Source organism: Chinchilla lanigera, unplaced genomic scaffold, assembly GCF_000276665.1.
Source record: "Chinchilla lanigera isolate Chin_1 unplaced genomic scaffold, ChiLan1.0 scaffold00093, whole genome shotgun sequence".
Lineage (NCBI taxonomy): Eukaryota > Metazoa > Chordata > Mammalia > Rodentia > Chinchillidae > Chinchilla > Chinchilla lanigera.
The window spans coordinates 2,889,567-2,911,375 of NW_004955494.1; the positions used below are offsets into that span (position 1 = coordinate 2,889,567).

Genomic DNA, 21,809 nt, shown 5'->3' on the forward strand with positions numbered 1-21,809 from the left:
GCAACGATCCTCCTGCCTCAGCCTTGCGAGTGCTGGGATTACAGGCCTGCACCACCACGCCCGGCTGCCACTGCTTCTTATCTTCACACAAATTTACTTTTCTTTTTTGTCTTTTTGAGACAGGGTCTCGCTATGCAGTTCAGTCTGACCTTGAGCTCACTTTGTAGCCCAGGCTGGCCTCGAATTCGCAAGGATCCTCCTGCCTCAGCCTCCCCAGTGCTGGGATTACAGGCGGGCCCCACCACGCCCAGCACAAATTTACATATTTGTAAAATAGTCGTTGTTATGGAAGGGAATGTCTTGCTGCCTTGGTACTTCTTTCCCATTTGTTCAATGTTTGCTGCAGAGCAGGCTGTGTACTAAGCACTTAATACAAATTATCTCCTAGACCTTAAATGAGGGAATTGAGGTTTAAAGAAGTTAGTAAGTGGAAGTTCTTGGATTTCAACTTGAGCTTTAATGCCTTTTTGGGATCTTCACCTTGCTTTGTCCTCTGAATAACTTTTTTCTTATTTATCTTTATTTCTGATCTCTGCCTAAGAAAAGATCCTTGAAACAGTACTTTGTATGAAAGCAACTTTAGTTCTATGTAGCTGTCAGAAGCAAGTGCATAGCTCATTGTGAAAGATTCTGATTGGTTCATCTGTTCATCAGTGATAATTACATATCCCTGCATTCACCATGAACTTGATGTTTTGTCTGGCAGAGGGAAAGATTTTTGTGCTGGAGATTGTACTTAGGGTCTCAAGCACTCTGCCATTGAATTACACTCCCTGCTCCAAGAGTTTTATTTTGAAAACTTTTTGTCTTTGGAATATGGTAGAAAAATAGGGAGAATATGGTTTTAGGAATCCTTAAATAAGGTGAAATAATTTTAAAATAAGTTTACATGAGATAGTTTAAGAAGAGGCCTGGTGGTACATGCCCGTAATCCTAGCACTCTGGAGGCTGAGGCAGGAGTATCACAAGTGCAAGGCAAGCCTGGACAGCTTAGTGAGACCAGGTCTTAAAAAGAAAATTACAAGAAGACTTGAGGTTTTTTTTTTTTTAATTTTATTTTAAAGAGAAAACCCCTCACCAAGTTTTAAAACAAGATAATAGGAGGGTAGCAATGGGTAATACATTGCTGTCTTTTAAATTAGTTACTCAGAGTACAAGATATCAACATTTAATTGTCCAGACAATATTAGCACAAACCTTTCTTTTCAATGAACTAAGAGAAATTAGTAGTATAGCTATATATATTAGTATAGCAGTGTATATATACATATATTTGTTTTTCCGTTCTTTTCTCCATTGCCCCATCCCAGTTTCTCTTCCTTTTTTTTTTTTTTTTTTTTGTCTTTTTTGAAATGGTTTTGCTATGCAGTTTAGGCTAGCTCTGAGCTCGCTCTGTAGCCCAGGCTGGTCTTGAAGACACAACAATCTTCCTGCCTCAGTCTCCCGAGTGCTAGGATTACAGGTGTACGCTACCACACCTGGCTCTTTTTCCTTTTGAAGACCACTTGAGTTTGAATAAAAATGTGATAGAGATAAATTGCTTCAAATTAGACAATGTACAATAAAAAAGATTCTAGTATAAATTTTGAGCATTGAGATGATGTTATGGTTTGTGTCTGGGTGTCCCCCCAAAGCCTCATGTGGCCATGGGGCAGGCTTTTAGAATTTGATTGATTATGGGTGTGAGAGCTACACCCGCCCTGGGGTGGATAGTTTGCAAATATAAGGGAGAGGAAGAGGCTGCTTGCCACCGTCCCTCCCTTTTGTGCTTGCTACTTTTGCTGTGTTCTGCCGCTGTGAGCTGTAGCCCTCTGCCATGTGCCACTCTGCCTTCTAACCTGCCAAGTATGGACTGAAACCTCCACAAACTGTAAGCAAAATAAACCCTTCCTTCCTTCATTTTGGGTGTAAAGTATTTTGTCCCAGCAATGAGAGAAAAGTAACCGAGACAGATGATAAATTATAACACACAATACTATAAAAATGATAAATTGAATGCAGTCCTTCTGCCTCAGCCTCTAAAGTGCTGGGATTACAGACTGGTGCCACCGTACACTTGTCTCTGTCTATCATACTTTGAATACGTACAATCTTGTTATTTTGCAGGCATGAAAACAAGTCTGGGGAGTGAAGTAATTGCCATTTCAATGCAGTTGTCATTTGGACATGCGAGGAGCCACTGTTACTAATAGCGTGGGCTTCTCCCAGTCCTGGCTGTATCCCTCTGGGTTTAGGGTGTGATGACCCCAGTTATCTTGTTTACTCAGCTTGGGACAGCTTCTCTTTCATTTTTACCGGTTGCATACTATAAGATCTACAGGCAGGCCCGGGTTTGACTGCGCACTCCATCGCTTAAGAGTGGTTACTTTCTGCTGGGAATGGTGGAACCTGCCTGTAATCCCAGCACTCTGGGAGGCTGAAGCAGGAGCATTGAAAGTTCAGTCCCAGCCTGGAGAATTGAGCAGTTTAGTGAGGTCCTGTCATAAACTAAAAAACTAAAAAGAGGGCTGGGGATGTAGCTCGATGTGAAGGCCCTGGGTTCAATCTCTGTAGCATACTCGGATACACACACACACACACGGGTTATTGTTGCTTTCTAACACTGTACTTGTTTCCCTTCTGTAAGATGTTGGGAGGACTCAGGGTAATAACCTGTGCCCGGTACCTGGCACACGCCTAGCACCCTGTATACATACAGTTACTGTTCAGCCATCGGTCAACAAAATGATTCATTCAGGAAATCCTCATTGATCACTTGCGTGACTTTGAGGTCCTGGGGACGGAGATGTGGACTTGGGACAGAGAAAACCACTACTTTTCTGGAGCTTATAAGTGAACAATAAATGTGCCAACCTTTAAACCAGATGATTTGTCGGGAGAAATGCTGTGTAGGACAGAAACGGAGATGAGAGAGGAGAAACCGAGGGGGGCCACTGTATTTATCTGCTGTGGGCATCCCATTGCGATGCCCCGGCTGGCCTTGAGGTGTACAGAGGTGGGGGTCCTGCAAGGATGTGGAAGGAACCGGGAGGTCGGGGTGGCTGGAAACAAGAGGGAGGTTGCACTGGAAGTTGAGATAGTTCAGACACCCCCCGCCCCCCAGGTCAGGCGCGTGCTCCACAGTCCTTCTGCCCCCAGAGCCCCCTGTACAGTGCCAGTCCCGGCTTCAGCGCCGCGCTCTCTGGCTCTTCGCCACTCACCTTCCCTGCAGAGGCTGGGCTGAGACAGGCCTTGAGGACTGTACAGATATCCGTGTTCTTGCCGCCTCTAGGAAGCCGTCCAAGGATTGGAAGCAGAAAAACGGACTCTTACAATATATTTTGGGCTGGGGGTGGAGGTGCGTGCCTGCAGTTCCAGCTGCTGGCGAGGCAGAAGCAGGAGGCCTGCAAGTTTGAGGCCCACTTCAAGTTTGAGACTGTCTCAATAAAAATGTAGCTCGGCACTCCCTGGGCTCAGCCTCCAGTGCTGAAAAGTATAAATATAAATATAACCGTGTGTGTGTGTGTGTGTGTGTGTGTGTGTGTGTGTGTGTGTGTTTCTGGCCAGCACAGACCTGCTGAACCCTGGCAGAAGGGGTGTGGGGAGGGGCGGTGGCTTATCGGTGCGGTGGCTTATCGGTGCGGTGGCAGCGAGAGTGGAGAGAGAGAGAGCTTGGGAGGTGAACAGGACCAGACTTAGTAAAGGATGGATGTTGAAACTGTGAGAAACGAAGAACTAAAGGCTGAGTCCTCCTTCCCGTGGTGGCCCAGGAGGAACGGTGGGGGGGGCGTTGTTGGAGGAGCCCGCTGAGGGACAGTGGTCAGCTGGGGACCCTGTGGTAGGACCGGAGGAAGGAGGAGAGACAGGTGTTGAAGAGAGGCAAGGCCCGGCTGTCTCAGGGCTTGAGAAAGCCGTGTGAGGGAAGTGGAGTGGCCCCCTGCGGCAGTGTTGCGCAGCCTCTGAGGTTTGTGGGTTTGAATCTGCAGAGCCAGCCTGCCTGTGTGATTTTTCTCCGGCAGAACTCAGTGTCGAGGGTGCAGGGCAGGAGGGGAACCGTGCCTGGGAGAAGGAAAGGCCTGCCAGGGAGGTGACACACATCCTGAGTCACAAGGGCGAAGTGAGGTCAAGGGAAGCCGAGGATGGGGGGGGGGGATGCTAGGCTCCCGGCTGGGGGCCGCTGGAGTGAGCCACCCCCAGGGCCAGCGGGCAGGTTGTTTCCAGTGCAGCCCGGGAGCTGAGCCCAGGACCGGCTTTGGGCTGCAGAGGGAAAGGTTGGAGGTGAGGAGGACTGGGGACTGACTCTTGGGAGGGAGCTTATCCACCTGGCCGCCGAGATGCTCCGGGAGCATTCGAGGAGGGGACCTGGACCGGGTTGCTCACAGTGCGGGACGGCTGTGGGGGGACAGCACGCAGCAAAGCCTGGGGCCCAGGGTTACCGGGAGCCTCGCAAGGAGGAGAGTGGTTGGGAGGTGGTGTGGGGAAAAGCCTGTGCGTCCCTGAGGAAGCAGGCTGTGAGGAGAGAGGCCTCGGGACAGCCAGGCGTCTGTGGGGATTACAGGCTCCTTACCCAGCAGCCCGCCTCTCCGGAGAGTGGAAGAGGCTGCGCTGGCTCCTGCCTGCCATCCCTCCCTCTCCGCTTCGCTGGGGACTTCCTTCCACGTCCCTCATGCAGACACCTTGAAGAGCTTACTAGATCTGGGACGAAATAAGGTCGAAATAAGCTCTATAGAAATTTCAGGAATATTTAGGAAAAGTTCTGCCCCCAAGCAACATTGGACAGGGCGTGATATCTTTCTGTTGGGCATGTTGTAGGGTGAAGTCATCTTTTAAATTCAGTTTATTTATTTATTATTATTATTATTTTTATTTTTTGAAACAGGCTTTTGCTGTGTGGTTCAGGCTGGCCTTGAACTTACTATTTAGCTCAGGCTGGCTTCAAACTCATTTTTAAAGTTTTTTATTCTTTTAAGATCCTTCATATGAAAGGTTGGGGATCTGTTCGTCAAAAGATACAACATTTCATTTACATAGGAGCAGTAAGTTCAAGAAACTTGTACGACAGGATGACCATAGTTAACAGTGTTATTAAATGTAAAAATTGCTGAATAGATTTTAAGTGTTTTCATCACAATAACGAGTATGTGAAGTGACATTGATATTAGTTTAGCGATTCCAGTGTGTACACATTTTAAAATACATGACATTTATACACTCTGTGTAAATGACTAAGGAAATAGTAACTGACAGGCTACTGTGATTCAGAAATTCTGAAAAACACTTGGTTTTATTGATTGCAACAGCATTGACTGTACCTGAAAAATGTGAGATATTTGTTCAGCTTGCATTTAGAGCACTAAAGAAAATCATCTTTAGAAAGCAGAACGTGTGGGATGACTAGATCTGGCAAGATGTCCTGTGTTCCCAGGGTCCCGGCTCTCAGATGGTTATAGAAGTCACCTCTGATGTGCAGGCTGTGTGTGCAAGGTAATTGTTTGTAATTATTATAATTACAGAGGCCCAAATGTTATAATAACAGTATTCATTTTAATTGGCATTCTGTCAAGAGCATGTTACTGTTTAAAACTGACTCCCAGTGTACTTATTAGGCCTTTCTTATCCTCCATCTTTATAGTTTAAGAAAAAAAGTAGTTTATTTAATTTCCTTTTTTTTTTTTTTTTTAATTTTTTGCACTAGATGGGATTGAACCCAGGGCCTCAGGCATCCTAAGCTAGTGCTTTACTACTGAGCTACATTCCAGCTCTTTTTAAAATTTTTATTTTGAGATGAGGTCTCCCTAGATTGCCAAATTACTGAGGTTGGCTGTGAACCTTTGATCTTTCTGTCTCAGTATCCAGAGTAGCTGGGATTACAGGTAGCACCACCATGCCCAGCTACAAGGTATTTACTTAAACAGAAAAAAAAAAAGTGTTTTACTTAGAAACTAAATCCACAGTTTCTGAAATGCCTCTGTAGTTATTTAGTTATTAATGTAACTTGTACAGCCCTGAGCGATGCCAAAGCAGTGTAGTAGCTGGGCGTGGTGGTGCACACCTGTAATCTCAGCACTCAGGAGGCTGAGGCAGGACGATCTTTGCAAGTTCGAGACCAGCCTGGGCTGCAAAGTGAGCTCAAGGCCAGCCTGAACTGCATAACAATACCCTGTCTCAAAAAGAGGAGAAAAAACAAACAAAGCAGTGTAGTAGCTGGGTGTGGTGGCGCACGCCTGTAATCCCAGCACTCAGGAGGTTGAGGAAGGAGGATCATTGTAAATTTGAGACCAGCCTGGGCTGCAAAGTGAGCTCAAGGCCAGCCTGAACTGCATAGTGAGACCCTGTCTCAAAAAGACAAAAAAAAAAAGCAGTGTAATCCCGATCTGTTGGAACATACTTTTTGAATTCTGTTTTACATGATAAATTATTGAATTTTATGTCCCATACCCTTTCCTGAAGTACTCCTTACTTTTTTTTCTTTTCTTTTCTTTTTTTTTTTTTTTTTTTTTGAGACAGAGTCTTGCTGTGCAGTTCAGGTTGGCCTTGAGCTCACTTTGTAGTTGAGGCTGGTCTTGAACTCACAAGGATCCTCCTGCCTCAGCCTCCCTAGTGCTGGGATTACAGGCGCGCGCTGCCATGCCCGGCTTCATTACATTGTTTGAGGTGGAATGTGTTTAGAGGTATAATTTCTAGACAGTGGTTAAAGTTTTGGGTTGTTCTGTTTTGGTTTCATGTTTAGTTTGGAGGATGGAGGTAAATTTAGTAGCAACACTAATAGCTTTTGTTTTTGTAACTTCCTAGAAAGACAGCGAATTTATATTTATATTTTGTGAGTAGAATGTTATAGTCTTACTCTGTTTATAAATGTAATAACATATTTTTAGCAGAAATTTTTTTTTTTTTTTTTTTTTTTTAGACAAGCTGTTCTATAGCTCAGGCTAGCCTTGGACTTGTGGCAGTTCTCCTGCCTCAGCCACCTAAGTGCTGGGCTTACAGCTGGGCTTACGGAGTGCTGGCTCTCTCAGCCCTTTAGCCCTGTGCCCTGGCCAAAAGGATTGATTTTTAAATGAAATTGCTATAGTCTCCTGATTTGGGGTCAATCCAGATGAGTGGCTAAAATTATAATTATCTTTTCCTTTTTTGCAGTGCTGGGGATTGAACCCAAGGCATCTGCACTGAGCTATGTCACCAGCTCTTCTTATTTTATTTTATTTTTTTGCGACAAGGTCATACCAAGTTGCTAAATTCTGCAGGCTGGAGTCAAATTTGTAATCCTCCTGCCCCAGACCGTTAGCTTTCTGGGACGATAGGTATGTGCCGTCGTGCCTGGTTTAAAATGATTAGCTTAGCACTACTCAGTGTACATTGTTAGCCTTGAACTACCACAGGAGAGAGGCTGTTTCACAGATGACCATCTGTGACCCATAGAGATGCCCTGTCCAGGTCTCCCGGCTCTGGGGCAAAGCATCTGTAATGAGTAGATAATTTTAACCCTCTCAGCTTCTTCCGTTTTCACCGGCTCTGAAAATGATGCCCTCAAAGTAAAGGCTTCAGAAACAGCCTCAGAAACAAAAAGAAGGTCTCTCTCTGACCTTCTCTTGTACCTCATTCTTCCCCATGGCAAAACAGATACTAGAATTTCTCTTCCTCAAGATGAGGCCTAGAAACTGGAACCCCTTTTCCCTGAGAAAGCTAGAAAAACTAAAACTGGCATTCCAGTTTCCCCACCCTTCTGCGTAAGAGCTATGTGGATGTAGTTCTCTGAGCTACCTTGTTTGGTTGTATGCTACCAGCCTGTCGTTCCCCAGAAGGTCCTGCCCCGTATGGAAGGAAGGACTGCCACAGCCAGGGCGAGGGGAGCAGAGAGTCCGTGGGCTCGTCGGCGTGTCTTGTACCGGTGTCCTCTGGGACCGGCATGGTTGGCGGGAAGAGTCCCTTCCCTTTCAAGTGCTTATGTTCCTCTCACCCAGAAGCTGAAGAACGGCCTTTCTGCTGGCTCTCTCAGCCCTTCAGCCCGCTGGTGAATGGAAAGGAGCCCCCGTGAGCCTGTGTGAAAGCAAAGCCTTGTGATTCTCTGTTTTATTCTACTCTATATCGGAGGAGCCTCGTTTGTGGTGCTGAGAATCAAAGTAGGGCCTAGTGCGTGCTAGGCAGATGTTCTGCTGCTGAGCTGTACCTCTAGCTCCTCTCTCTCCTTTTAAAATATGGTGCTGGGGATTGAACCCACGTCCTTCTTACTGAGCTGCATCCCTAGCCCTTTAAAAACATTTTAAGTTTCAAAAAATGTCTCACTGAGTCAATAAGTTGACTAGGCTGGGTTAAACCTTGTGAGCCTTCTGCCTCAGCTTCCCAGAGTGCTGGGATAACAGTTGTGCACCATCATGCTTGGTTTTTTTCTGGTTTTGGCGGGGAGGTACCAGAAATCGAACTCAGGACCTTGCACTTGCCAGGCAGGCGCTGTGCTGCTGAGCTGTATCCCTGGCCCTCTTTGTCTGTTTTAGGTGCTGGCAACTCCCCAGTTTGTCTCCTACCTTGACTTCTTTAGTATGTTAAACAGGTCATTTTAATTTTCTCTCCTAATAAGCAGATCAGTTAGAGGACTTTTCTCGTGCTATGAATATAGCCCCACATTATAAAAAATAGACATAAATGTGTACTACATAACTTTTAGGAAAATATACAGAAGAAAATAACATTATCCACAATTTGAACACTTAGAAAGAACTAGTATGTTCTCTATTTATTTGTAAACTTTATATATAGACCGCTCTTTTCCCTTGCCATTTTCAGTATCATCAAAAAGTATTTTTCTGCCAGCTGTGGTTGGTGGTGCACACCTATAATCACAGCACTTGGGAGGCCAAGGCAGGATTGCTGTAAGTTCTAGGCCAGCCTGAACTCCATGTTGAGACCCTATCTATCTCAAAAAAAAAAGTGTTTTTCTGTGATACTGGGATGGAACCTGGGGTCTCACACATGCTAGGCGAGTGCTTCATCACTGAGCAGCATTCTGGCCCATGAAGAGCTATTGAATTCATGTGATGGTTTTGTTATTCGGCTGATGGGGACATCATAGCCCTGTTGTTTTTGTGTCTGTTTTTTTGAGGCAGGGTCTCACTCTATAGTGCAGGCTGGCCTTGAAATCATTGTGTAGCCAAGGCTGGCCTCGAACTCACAGCAGTCCTTCAGCCTCATCTCCCAGATGCGAGGATTACAGGCCTGCGCCACCACGCCCAGCCGACAGCCCTTTTGTAGGCATCACTTCCTGTAATGCATATGCGGCTGCAGACTCACCTCTGGGATGGTGCGCTTTGGAGCTTGCTTTGTGCTCAGTTCTTGGATGGCAGCTGGTGAAGGTGGCCTTGATCGCGGACTTGCATCACCTCGTCTTTCTTCAGGAGTTGGTGCTCGTGGATTAATTTCTGTGTTGGAGGCATTGAGGACTGGCTGGGTGGTCTTCCTGTAGTGCACTGATGGGCACCTGAGCAGCAGTGTGCGTGCAGTCGGGATGAATCACACCTTGAGCTGCTTTTGTGCAGCCTGGGCCCCTGATGAGCGCGGGCTCGTGCGTGTGCCCTGTCCTGCGGAGACCCCAGCCCAGCCGACTTCGAGCTGCAGGCAGTTTCTTGCTTAATTTGCATTTCTAATAGTATAATGGGTTTGGGGCTTCTTTCTGTTTTATGTTTTGTTTTGTCTTGAGAGAAGAGTCTCACTATGTAGTTTAGGTTGGTCTTGAACTCTCAGTGATCCTCGTGTCTCAGCCTCCCAAGTGCTCCGATGATAGGTATATGCCATCACATCTGGCTGGAACTTTTGTTTGTTAAGTTGGACAGTTCATTTCTTCGAAGTTGTCCTGTCATTTCCTTTGCTCATTGTTCTGTAAGAATTAGTGAAGTTCGTCTCAGTTTACATGAAAATTCTGTTAGTGTGTAAATAATCTTTTGTCAAGGTTCTTACTTGCCTTGGAATAGCAAATAACTGTACAACATAATTATCAGTCCAGTTTTCTGGGGTCACCTAGCTCATGAGATTTTTCCCTCAAGGCCTAATTATTTGCTGGTGGTCATGAATTATTTGCTGACTGGTCATGAATCTAACTAATTCAGGTTTTGTATAATCTATGTTGGATAATTGGGAGTGTCCTTTTTTTTTTGTTTTGCTTAATGTTACAAATCTCTTTCTCTTCGCAGAAAGAGGAAATGATGCGAAGCGCTCCGGGTGCAGATGCGCAGGAAGGTCGCAGGGCCGTGGCCTGGCCTGGTGTGCTCCAGAGGGGACGTCTGCTCACCCGCTTCAGCCACCACCATGTGGTTGTGTTCCTGCTCACCTTCTTCAGGTAGCGCTCCGCGGAAACTGCCTGCTTTGCCATATGTGTGGCGTAGGCTTTGAAGGAAATGCAGCTATTCTTCTGTTGGTCTGTTTGGGTTTGGTTCTGGTGATGGGGGTTAATCCTAGGGCCTCTGCCTGCTGAGCACATGCTCTACCACTGAGTCATACTCCCAGTCGCCCTTGAACTCACAGCCATCCTCCTGCCTCCGCCTTCTGAGTGCTGGGAGTACAGGTGTGTGCCACCACACCCAGCTCAAAATTTTAATTGAATTGTATTTAATTTGTTGCAGTAGAGGGGATTGAATGTCCCTGGCCCTTTTTAAAATTCTTGTATTTCAAGCTGGGTATGGTGGCACATGCCTGTAATCCCAGTACTCGGAAGGCTGAGGCAGGAGGATTGTTGTGAGTTCGAGACCAGCCTGGGCTACAAAGTGAGCCCAAAGCCAGCCTGAGCTGCATAGTGAGACCCTGATTCAAAAAGACCAAAAAAAAAAAAAAAAAATTCTTGTATTTCAAAGCTGGCCATGGTGGCACATGCTTGTAATCCTATTTCAAAAAAATCCAAAGAAAGTGTCTTGAGGCAAGATCTTGATAAATCACTCAGTTGCTCAGGTTGACCTCGGCTTCCCAGCGTGTAAGGGTTACAGCCTTGTGTCACCACCCACAGCTTCCCTTTGCTCTAGTAATCTCCTTTGGCAACACTAGGGGCTGGATCCAGCGCTCTGCACAGGCACATCCTGTGCGTAACCCCTGGCCTGCATGCCCAAGCCTCTGGGACTTTCTTTTATTTATTTGTTTTTTATTTTTCTAGTACGAGGGCCTGAACCCAGTGCTTTCATGCTAAGCTGATTCCGCAGCCCTTTTTTATTTTGAGATAGGGTTTCTAAATTGCCCAGACTGGGCTTGAATTTGGGATCTTCTTGTCTCAGTCTCCAGGAATACTGGGTTTACTGGAATGTGCCATCACACTTGACTGGCTGGCTTTTTCTTCTTCTTTTTCTTTGTCTTTGTCTTTGTCTCTTTCTTTTTCTCTTTCTTTTTCTTTTTCTTTTTCTTTTTCTCTGTCTCTGTCTCTGTTTCTCTCTCTCCCTCTCTCTCTCTCTCTCTCTCTCTCTTGTGTTTTTTTTTTTTTTCTAAATTGTTTAGGCTGGGCACAAATTGGCACCCGTCCTGCCTGAGCCTGTCAGAGTGCTGGGATTACAGCGGTACACCTCCGTAGTTAGCTCCTGTTGGACTTTTTGACAGCTCTGATAATGCAGTTTTCAAGCCATTTTTCCCTCTAGGGAACATGTGACAATATGTGGAGACAGTGTGGTGGTCGTGATGGGAGAGGGCTGCCAGTGGGGGCTTGTGTCAAGACGGGGGTGCTGCTCAACATCCCTGCACGTCCAGGCCCCCGGCCAGGAGCGTTTGGCAGACTCACTAGTGCAGAGTTGAGAGCCTCTAGCTAGTACTGAGTGCTGCGTCTGTGGAAGGGAAGCTTGGGAACAAGGGTGTGCATGTTCAGGGCCTGTGCCCTGTGCCTGCCAAGCAGTGAGTGCGGTGTGTGCCATGGCCGGAGCCCTGGTAACCCCTGGGGTCCGGCAGGTGAGGACCGGGTGTCTCAGTGGTTCTCTAGCAACATCACATAAACTGGGCTGTGGGGTGTTGCGGCGGGTCAGATGTAACTATCACTGTACTGCTTTGCTAGTCTCAAGGTAGATTGATTAATCAAAGGTACGGCAGCAAATGCCTTTTGTCCTTGTTTTCAGGCAGAAACTAGGAAGATGGTTAATTTTAGGAGCTGCTAGGTAATTTTGGATGCTTGATTTGGGGGTATCCATTTTGGGGGCAGGCATCACTGTGAGGAAAAGATAAGGATCCAAGGAAGAGGCTCCGGGTGGCTACAGCAGCAGGTGGCCGTGGCTGCTAAAGACGGCCAGTTCTTTACAGGGCGGGCCGGGGCATAAGGCGGTTTGAAGTCAGTCATATCTGTGGTTTCATAGCGTGCTCTTTTCTTTGTTCCTCTCCCAGTGCTATTTCTTCTCTCTGTTTTGTAGCTATTCATTGCTCCATGCTTCAAGAAAAACATTTAGCAATGTCAAGGTCAGCATCTCCAAGCAGTGGACCCCGAGTGCCTGGAACACATCTACGGAGCTGCCAGCGGAGGTGAGCGGGCAGAGCTCAGGGGGTGTGAGAGGGGCCTGTGCCCCCTGGAATGCTTCTGGAAGTCTCTTTTCCCTCATTCTCCTGCTTAGGACTCTGGAATGTTCTACTGATTTCAAAACCTATGCGTTTAAGCTCTAACCTAACAGCTCCTTTCTCACTGTTTTGAAATCACACAATTCTGGCTAGGCTGTTGTTTTAATTGAGTTTCACACAAACCATGTATATACTTCTGTCTTTGAGATTTCTGTTTTATTATTATTTTTATCATATTGGAGAGTGAACTCAGGGCCTTTGCACTGAGCCATATCCCCAGCTCTTTGTTATTTTTATTTATTTATTTTTTGAGACAGGTTCTCGCGTTGTAGTTCAGGCTGGCCTTAAAATGACTATGTAGTCCAGGCTGGCCTTGAACTCATAGCAGTCCTCCTACCTCAGCCTTGGTGCTGGGGTTATAGGCATGTGCCACCACGCCTGGCTAATTTTTTATTTGGAGACAGGGTGTTGCTAAATCACTAAGGGTGTTGCACACCTGTAATCCCAGCACTGGGGAGGCTGAGGCAGGGGGATCATTGTGAGTTTGAGGCCAGCCTTGGCTACAAAGTGAGCTCAAGGCCAGCCTGAACTGCATAGCGAGATCTTGTCTCAAAAAGACAAAAAAAAAAAAGAAATAAAACATCCCAATAATAATAATAGATATCTACACTTCCATATAAAAATGTAACTGAAGAATTGTGGTAAAGATTGAATGGAATGAATTTGTGTATTGAGCAAAGAAAGGCATGGTAAAGACAGTATCCTTGTCCCAAACTGCACTGAAGACTACCTGGTCAGTAATGAATATGAGGAACCAAGATACATATTCTCTAGCTTCAAGATACAAACAAATAGGGCTGGGGATATAGCTCAGTGCCTGACTGGCAAGCTCGAGGTCGTGAGTTCAATTTCCAGTACCAGAAAAAAAAGAAAGAAAGAAAAAAGAAAAAAAAAGATACAAGCAAATAAAATGGTTAGCGAGTATTTAAATAGTCAAATATTACACCATATATGTCATGTATGTACGTATATATATATTTTATTTTATTTTTTTATTTTATTTTTTTATCTTTTTCTTGAGACAGGGTCTCGCTGTGCAGTTCAGGCTGGCCTTGAGCTCACTTTGTGCTGACCTCGAACTCGCAATGATCCTCCTGCCTCAGCCTCCTGAGTACTAGTATTACAGGCGTGCACCACCACACCCGGCTTAGAATTTAAACTAGATGTGGAGCATAAGGGCCAGATTGCAGCTGGTGGCTAAATGACTATTAACTGACTTGGCAGAAGGGTTCACTGAGTCCCAAAACCTAAAGGTGGAAGTGACCCTGGAGAGGTCACATCACATACCCTAAGCTTATCAGCAGTATTTGGTCATTGTCCAGAGCTAACCACTAGCTTCTGCTTTAGTGCAGCTAGAGAGGAAGTGTGCTCAGCTGTCACTCCTCCGCGTTCCTCCTGTTCCTTCCCTGTAGCTTCATGGCACCGAGCAGTAAGTGTGGCCTTCAGGTGCAGCCCAGCACAGAGAAGGTGGCTTTCATTTAGGCACCTCCACCTCAGGGGCCCTTTGTTTCTTAGGCACCTGGGGTGGGGCCCCAAGACCACCCCCAGGGCTGGTGGCTCAGGAGGAAGAACCACAGGCTCAGCGCTCACCACTGATTTATTACAGCAAAAGACCACAAAGACACCCAGCAAATGGCGTGAAGCTGTGGGAAACCAGGCCCCCGTTTCCACAGGCCTCTCCCAGGGTGTCTTTAGTTTTTCCAGCGCAAACTGTGATAACATGTGGGAAGTGTTGGTACCTGGGAAGCTCGTTAGGATGTTACTGGGGCTAGTGTAGGTCCATGTGTCTGTCTGTACCAAGAGTCCAGGCTCCCATGCATCACACCGTTGGGCACGGGGCTGAGCCCCTGGGCCAGGGAATGGTGGGAACCTCCTTGGATCCAGGTTCCCAGGAGCCATCCTGAGGCTGCTGCGCAGCACGACTATGCATAGGGAGCATCCTGGCCGCTGTGGGACCCTTCTGCAGGAACCGTTCATGTCGTTAGTCTTTGGGGCCGGAGTGCTGAGTTTTCTGCTTAAGAATTGTTGGTTTCTTTATGTGCTCACTCTGATTGCTGCTGAAAGAGGTCTCGCCGTTCTCTCTCTTCAGTACTTCAGGTGATATAGTTTGGGTCGATGGGTGGTGAGAGGTCAAGTCCTGAACTACTCTGTGGAGCTTTGTGTTTCTTCTTTTTCTTTTTCTTTTCCTTCCTTATGGATGACTTATTTCGAGGTAGAGCTTCACAGTGACACATATCAGAGGATGCAGGAGTAGGGCTTGCAGGGAGCACTTGGCCCACTGGAGGACATTACATTTTCCAGGAGAGACCTCACAGTCTCTTCTTGGGTCCTCACGGCTCACCGTGCTGCAGGTGCAGTTGTTACTGTGATGGGTGGTCGTGCAGTTGAACAGGTCACGTTCCACAGGTACAGCGGCTGTATTGTCGCGTTGCATTCCATCCTGGTGGCAGTAACACGCTCACGTTTCTCGGCCACACAGGCAGTGTTCATTGGGTGACTGATTCCATCGTGATCTTGCATGCAGCAGTGGAATTGCCAAGAACCTGCTCTAGGACCACGTGGTAGCACCAGGCTCTGCAGGACATCACACAGATAGTTAGGACCAGGAGGCTGCCCCAACCAGCTTTTGTAACAAGGTCATCGTGGCCTTGAAAGGAACATCCACCAGAACACATAAAAAGGGCCTTGGGTTCACTGAGATGAGGACTCCCTTCAGGCAGCTGTTCCTAGGAGTGCAAGCACAGGTGTTTGGACGATTTTCTCTCTGTTCATAAAAATCTCCACTTCTGAGTGTACTTGATTCAGAGAATCCATGGTGAAATCTCAAGATAAGACACAGCAGGTAGAGCTGAGGTCAGAGTGGTGCCTGCTGCCTTCCATCCCCACGGAATGCTGGGAAACCTCACTCGGGGAGACAGAGTTCTTTTTTTTTTGTTTTGTTTTGTTTTTCTCCGGTACCGGGAACCGAACTCACGACCTTGCGCTTGCCAGGCAGGCGCTTTTGCCGCTGAGCTAAATCCCTAGCCCCCGAGACAGAGTTCTTAACAGACAGGCTGAGCAGGAGCTCCAGATTGTGCTCCTCCGTTACGTCTGCGGGCTGCTGAGCAGGAAACACTTGACTCTCTGCCTTCCTTTCTTCTTTTTCTTTTGCCTTTTTTTCCCCCTACCCTGGGCTTTGCACTGAGCTACCTCCCTTTTCTTTTCCTTTCTCCTCTCCACCCCCCTTCCCTTTTTTTCGGGTACTGGGAATCAAACTCATGACCTCGGGTCCCTTTTCTTTTGAGACAGGGTCTTACTAAGTCACTCACTTGCCCAGGCTGGTCTCAAACCCTGTGGTCTTCCTGCCTCAGCCTCTCCAGTACTGGGATTACAGCTGTGTACCACCACACCTAGGGTTGTGTACTAGAACTTTTCTGAGCTGCTAGTACAGTCATCCCGATTGGGGCTATGTTATTAAAGTATACTTCCTTTTCCATTACCCTATTTTCTGAGTCTTTGTGTTCGTCCTACCTGGTTTTTTCAGTGTTTGGTCTGGTTTAGTAGAATTCAGTATAGTTCTGCAGAATCCTGGCAGGGAAACAGAAAAGTGCTGTTTAAAATCTGTCCGTCCCTATCTGGGCATGGTGGCGCACACCTGTAACCCCAGTACTGGAGGCTGAGGTAGGAAGGTAGCTGTGAGTTCAAGGCCAGCCTGGGCTACATAGTGAGGCCCTGTCTCAAAAAAGCCAAAAACAAAAAAACCTGCAAGGGCTGGAGAAGTAGTAGATTATTATGAATGCCCTGGGTTCAGTCTCCTGTACTAGGGAAAAAATGGAGTGCTATGAAATACGTCTACTCTTGGATTGAGCGGGACATGATTTCCAATTTATTAAATGTTTAAATTCTCCCAAGTGAAGAGGTTATAATCAGAACTTACTTCTTTGAAATGTGTGCTTTCGTACTTACTGCCCATTTCCTCATTTAATTAGCCTACTCATTAGCATTTAAGTGCTTTGATTCATTGATCAGTTGATGGCTTTTTCTTGGCGGACGGAGTGTGTTGCTTGAGAAGAAATGCCTGTGCTCCAGTAAAAGCCAGTCCTTGTGTGACTCGCAGCCTGCCTGCGCACTTGGCTGTGGGCTCCGCCCCTCTGTGCCCTGGCTGTCTCCCTGCAGGGGGCCCGTGCCCCTGGATCCACCGCCATGGGCTCTGGGGCCGGTGGGCATGGGCCCCCGAGTGACCTGCTTTTGTCCTGTTCCTGCAGACCTGGAGCAGTAACCGGTTGTTTCCCAGTACAGAAGAAGCCACACTTTTTCTTGGAACACTGGATACCATTTTCCTGTTCTCCTACGCTGTGGTAAGTTTGAGGATTCTAGAAGTTTGTTTCTTCTCTTCTCCTCTCCCCTCCACTCCCCTCTCCTGTCTTCTCTTGTCTTCTCTTCCTTTCCTCTCCCCTTCCCTTCCCTCCCCTCCCCTTTCCTCTCTTCTCATCTCCTCCCCTGCGCTCTCCTCCCCTGCTGTATCCCTCTCCCTGTTCCTCTCCCATACTGGGAACCAAACTTACAGCCTCATGCTTGCCAGGCAGGCGCTGTGCCACTGAGCTATACCCCTGGCCCCAGAAGTTTCTTTTTAAGTTTATTTTTATTGCTACAAGTTTGCAATACATAATGATTGTATTTTTCTTTTCTTTTTTTAATTTTTTGTCTTTTTGAGACAGGGTTTCACTATGCAGTTCAGGCTGGCCTTGAACTCACTTTGTAGCCCAGGCTAGCCTTGAACTCACAGCAATCCTCCTGCCTCAGCCTCCCCAGTGCTGGGATTATAGGCGTGTGCCACCACGCCCAGCCAATGATAGTATTTTTTGTGGGGAGTTTGTACCTGTACATAACACAGTTCAATTCTTTTTATACCCCTTTCCCTCTTCTTCCCTTCCTCTTGCCTTCCATAGAGTTTTGTTTTGGTTTGGTTTGGTTTTTGGTGGTGCTAGGAAACAAACGCAAGGCCTCATGCTAGGCAAGTATGCTAGGAAGGGCTCTGTCACTGAGCTGCCCTGCCCACTAATTTTTTGTTTTGTTTTGTGTTTTAGTTTTTTGAGATAGGGTGTCACTGTGTACACCAGGCAGGCCTCAAACTCATCTTCCTGCCCCAGCACCCCTAGTGCTGGGATTATAGGCATTTACTGCCATGGCCGGCTGATCAGTTCTTTCTGTTGCGGTGTATATCCTTCTGTAGGGCCAGGGATATAGCTCAGTGGCACAAGCACCTGCCTGGCAAGCGTGAGGTCGTGAGTTCGATTCCCGGTACCAGAAAAAAAAACAAAAGAAAAAGCTGCTTCATATCCTTCTGTAACTTACAGGCAGCTTACCTTTGGAACAGTGCAGATAACCTGATTCCCTTATCTAAAGGCTGGGGGAGGCTTTTTCTGTCCCCTTTGTTATAGGTAGCACAGGGCTGCTTGAGCCCTGTCTGTAGAGGATTGGATCTACTTAAATGTCTGTGCCCAACTGCTGAGAAGGTGAGGAGGGGGAGGAACCATCTGATGAGGAGGATCTTTCTCATCTCGTTCTCCACTACTGAGACAGTCAGTGTATCAGAAGTCTTTGGACCTCCTAGCACTTGGGAGGCTGAGGCAGGAGTATTGCCGTGAGCTTGAGGCCAGCCTGAGTTACACACTGAGTTCAAGATCAGCCTGAGCTATTTAGGGAGCCTCTGCCTCAAAAAACTAAAAAAAGAAAAAGAAAATTTTGTGACCAGAAGCACTTGGTCCCATCTGCACTTAAGTTTGAGTGAGGCTGTTTATTTACTTCCCTGTGTGTCTGTTGTTTTGAGGTGAGGGCACTGATTTGGTAGCTTTGCGGGAGAAACCTAAAACTGTTGCCCTTGAGGTCTGTCGTCTCTGCCAGCCCCACAGCGTCATTTAATTCCTGCCTCGAGGTGGGAGGTGAGTGGAAAGCAGAGGTGTGTGCCTTCTTCTCTGATCATCGCCTTGGTTTCCCTGCGCTCCCTGCCTCGTGGCACCCTGAGACCCGAGAGCCACATCACACGGGCTGAGAGTGTGCCTTGCAAGCGTCCGTCCTGCGTGTAAGGTCGCAGCTGAAAGCGCCGGATACGCAGGGCACATCTAGACTCAGTTGCGATAGGATAGGTCCCGTGGGAAGCCTGGGCTGATGCGGAAGAACTAATCTCCTTCGCAGTAAGCGTATGTTCAGGTGCTTGTTTCTGTCAGCGTGGTTCTTACTCATTTTCAGTTAGGGAGTTGAGTACAATCGCAGTGTGCTCATCGTGGTGTCTGGTGTACAGGCTCAAGTGTAGTGACGGGGTCTTCACAGTTTCCGGGAACCATGGTGCTCCACACAGCCAATCTGGGTGTGTGGATGGGGTTGATGTGAGGTGGCCTCAGCGAGCTCTCTGTGTCATTTGCTTTACAGTGCATGTCACCTCTTTGGCCTGGTGTATGATTTATTTATTTTGTGGATGTTATTGTTTGTTTGTGAGACAGGGTCTCACTGTGTAGTTCAGCAATCTTGACTCACTTTGTAACCCACCCAGACTAGGCTCGATCTCATAGCGATTTTCCTGCCTCAGCCTCCCAAGTGCTGGGATTACAGATGTGTGCCACCGTGCTCGGCTGCCTGGGATACACTTTAGAGCTATAAAGTGGATGATTTCTTTTCAGGGCCTGTTCATCAGTGGCATCGTTGGGGACCGGCTGAATTTGCGATGGGTGCTGTCCTTCGGCATGTGCTCGTCTGCGTTAGTGGTGAGTTGGCAGGATTTTATAATTCTTGTGACCTTAGGGTCCAGGTACCCCACCTTCTCTGTGTGTGGAGCACACAGTGAGATCTGCCCGCGTAGCTTTCACCAGCGGGTCTTTCCAGTGAGATCGCGCGGTGCTCACTGCTGTCCGGGGCGGGCGCAGCCGGCCTGTGCACCCAGGCCTGCCCCTCTGTGTCGCCCTCTGCTCCAGCAGGCCTGAGCTGCTGGCTGAGCCCCTGGCCCCCGCCGTTCCTTCCTTCTCAGGGCTGTGCTCCTGCTGCCCTTCCCACCTGTGTGATGCACTTCCACCTCTCCATGGCTGACTCCGCCTCCTTCGGTGGTTGCCTCTGGGAGGGCGGGCCCTCTGTGCGCTGTCCTGAACTCCCTCTAGGAGCCGCCTGCCGCGCAGCCTGGCCATTTCCCATTCCTCCATGCTTTTCTGGAGAGTGGGCTGCGTGGCGGTGGACACCAGAGCCCCTGGGGCAGGCAGCCAGGTCTCTGCCTGCCAAAGTTTCCTGTCTGCTGATTACCTGGGTCTGGCTTCCTCCCCGCAAAGGGCTGGTGTGTCCTCCCCTCCTGGGTGGCAGCCCCTGTAGGGTGTGTGACAGGCCTGGCACGGTGGGTGCTTTGAGTGGCAGCATCCGTCGCAGGCATCCTTACTGCTTACTGGCTCTGGTGAGGAACATCTGAGACCACAGAGTTTAGTTAAATCCTCATTTATTATTATTCTCAGTGTCTTCCATTAGAGTCTGGGAAAAGATTTCTTTCTTCAGAACTTTAGGGATTGGAGCATTTGGTTATTTGTAAGCTGCACATCTCCACTGTATTTACACACACTGGTTTCAAACACATCTGCATACTTGGCTTTTGTAATATTAAAAATACAAGTGTGCACATAAATTCACCGTTTTGAGTATATATTTCCAAGTTTCCATGGATGTGTGGGGCGCGTCACAACCCCGCCTGTTCCTAGCTTGTGTCCTTCGAGCCTTGCTTACTCCAGATACAGAGAACTGGAATCCGATGGTGTTCCGCACACCACCTGGTAACCTACACCGGGCTTCTCCCCTCGAGCAAATGCCTGGATAAAGGCAGTCCCCGGGGGCAGCCGTGAGTGATCCCACAGGTGAGCACTGATTCACCACCACCCATAAGCCTCGGAGCTGCGGCCACAGCGGCCTCGCCCAGGACTCTTCCCGGCCCGCCCCTGGTGCTGTCCTCAGTGACCCACGTGCGCGGTGCCCTCTGGAGGTCGCTGTCCCTTCTGCCACATGGGAGCAGCATGAGGTGGAAAGTGAGGCCTGAGCTTCTTAGGAAGTGGATGTTGGCCGTGGTGAGTTGTGACAGGGTGGCCGTCTCTCAGGGCTGCCTCTGAGCCCAGGCAGCTCTGAAGCACCAGGTGACGGAGTACGTGCACAGAGCGTCTGTGGGGATGCCACATGTCCCTTTTCTTTCCTCTCTCAAAGGTGTTTGTCTTCGGCACGCTCACAGAATGGCTGCACTTCTACAACAAGTGGTTCTACTGTGGCCTGTGGATCGTGAACGGCCTGCTGCAGTCCACCGGCTGGCCCTGCGTGGTGGCCGTGATGGGCAACTGGTTTGGCAAAGCCGGGTACGCCGCAGCGTCTGCCTCCCTTGTTTGGTGACAGGGACTTTGAAGTTGACTCACTCGGTCTGGCTGTCTGGAAAATCTGTAGTCAGGGAGAGGGGGCTGGAAATGGTGTGGACCTCACCGACGCTCATGCCCAGTAAGACACAGCCCTCGCAGTGGGCTCCGCCAGATTGAGAGAGCTGAGACAGTATGGACAGGACGTCTGCTTGCTTTGCTTTTTTATTTCTGGGGGGTACTTGGGATTGAGCCCAGGGTCTTTGCGCTGAGCTACGTGCCCAATCCTTTTAAATGTTTCTTGAAAATTTATCTTGACTCAGGGCCTCACTAAATTGCTCAGACTGGGTTCAAATTTGTGATCCTTGCTGGGTGTGGTGGTGCACTCAGCGGGTGCTGAGGCAGGAGGATCCCTGAATTCAGCATCCATCGCCTGGACTACTTAGTGGGTCTAGGGCACCCTGAACTACATGGTGAGACCCCCAGCTCCCCAGCTCCCCTTGTTGTGGCGGGAGTGGCCCATCTTGGGCTGGAATAAGAACTGTCCGAGATGCTCCAGTTAGCGCTCAGTATGCAGGTGGTCACCCTGTCTGTGCACCAGAAAAGGCTCTGTCCTGTGACACTGGAGGTTTCTTTTGGAGTAGAGGAGACAGCCTGCTCATGGGCTGTTTTGTTTCATTAAAACTTTTTTGTTTTTGTTTTTTTTCCGGTACCGGGAATTGAACTCACGACCTCGCACTTGCCAGGCAGGCGCTGTGCCACTGAGCTAAATCCCCAGCCCCAAAATTTTTAAGCTTATTGTTTTTTTACTGTGACATTTAAAAATTATACAAAGGGGCTGGGTGTGGTGTCATACCCCTGTAATCTCAGTACCCGAGAGGCTGAGGCAAGAGGATTACTGCAAGTTCAAGGCCAGCCTGGGTTACA

The 21,809-nt window shown here is 48.1% G+C and overlaps 1 protein-coding gene across 3 annotated transcripts in view; it reads left to right on the forward strand.

Annotated features, from left to right (window-relative positions):
• The first annotated feature begins 1,848 nt into the window (after positions 1–1,848).
• Positions 1,849–21,809, forward strand: part of Slc37a3 (solute carrier family 37, member 3) — a 41,653-nt gene continuing 21,692 nt past the window's right edge. For 2 of the 3 annotated variants that reach the window (XM_005405423.2, XM_013504992.1), the window contains exons 1-6: positions 4,117–4,257; positions 10,161–10,306; positions 12,339–12,447; positions 16,785–16,877; positions 19,197–19,280; positions 20,743–20,888. In XM_005405423.2, coding sequence (XP_005405480.1) covers positions 4,132–4,257; positions 10,161–10,306; positions 12,339–12,447; positions 16,785–16,877; positions 19,197–19,280; positions 20,743–20,888 — 704 coding nt within the window. In that variant the 5' untranslated portion in view covers positions 4,117–4,131. Of the gene's footprint in view, positions 1,871–4,116; positions 4,258–10,160; positions 10,307–12,338; positions 12,448–16,784; positions 16,878–19,196; positions 19,281–20,742; positions 20,889–21,809 lie in introns of those variants that run through there. The other variant, XM_013504991.1, reaches the window with a different exon arrangement.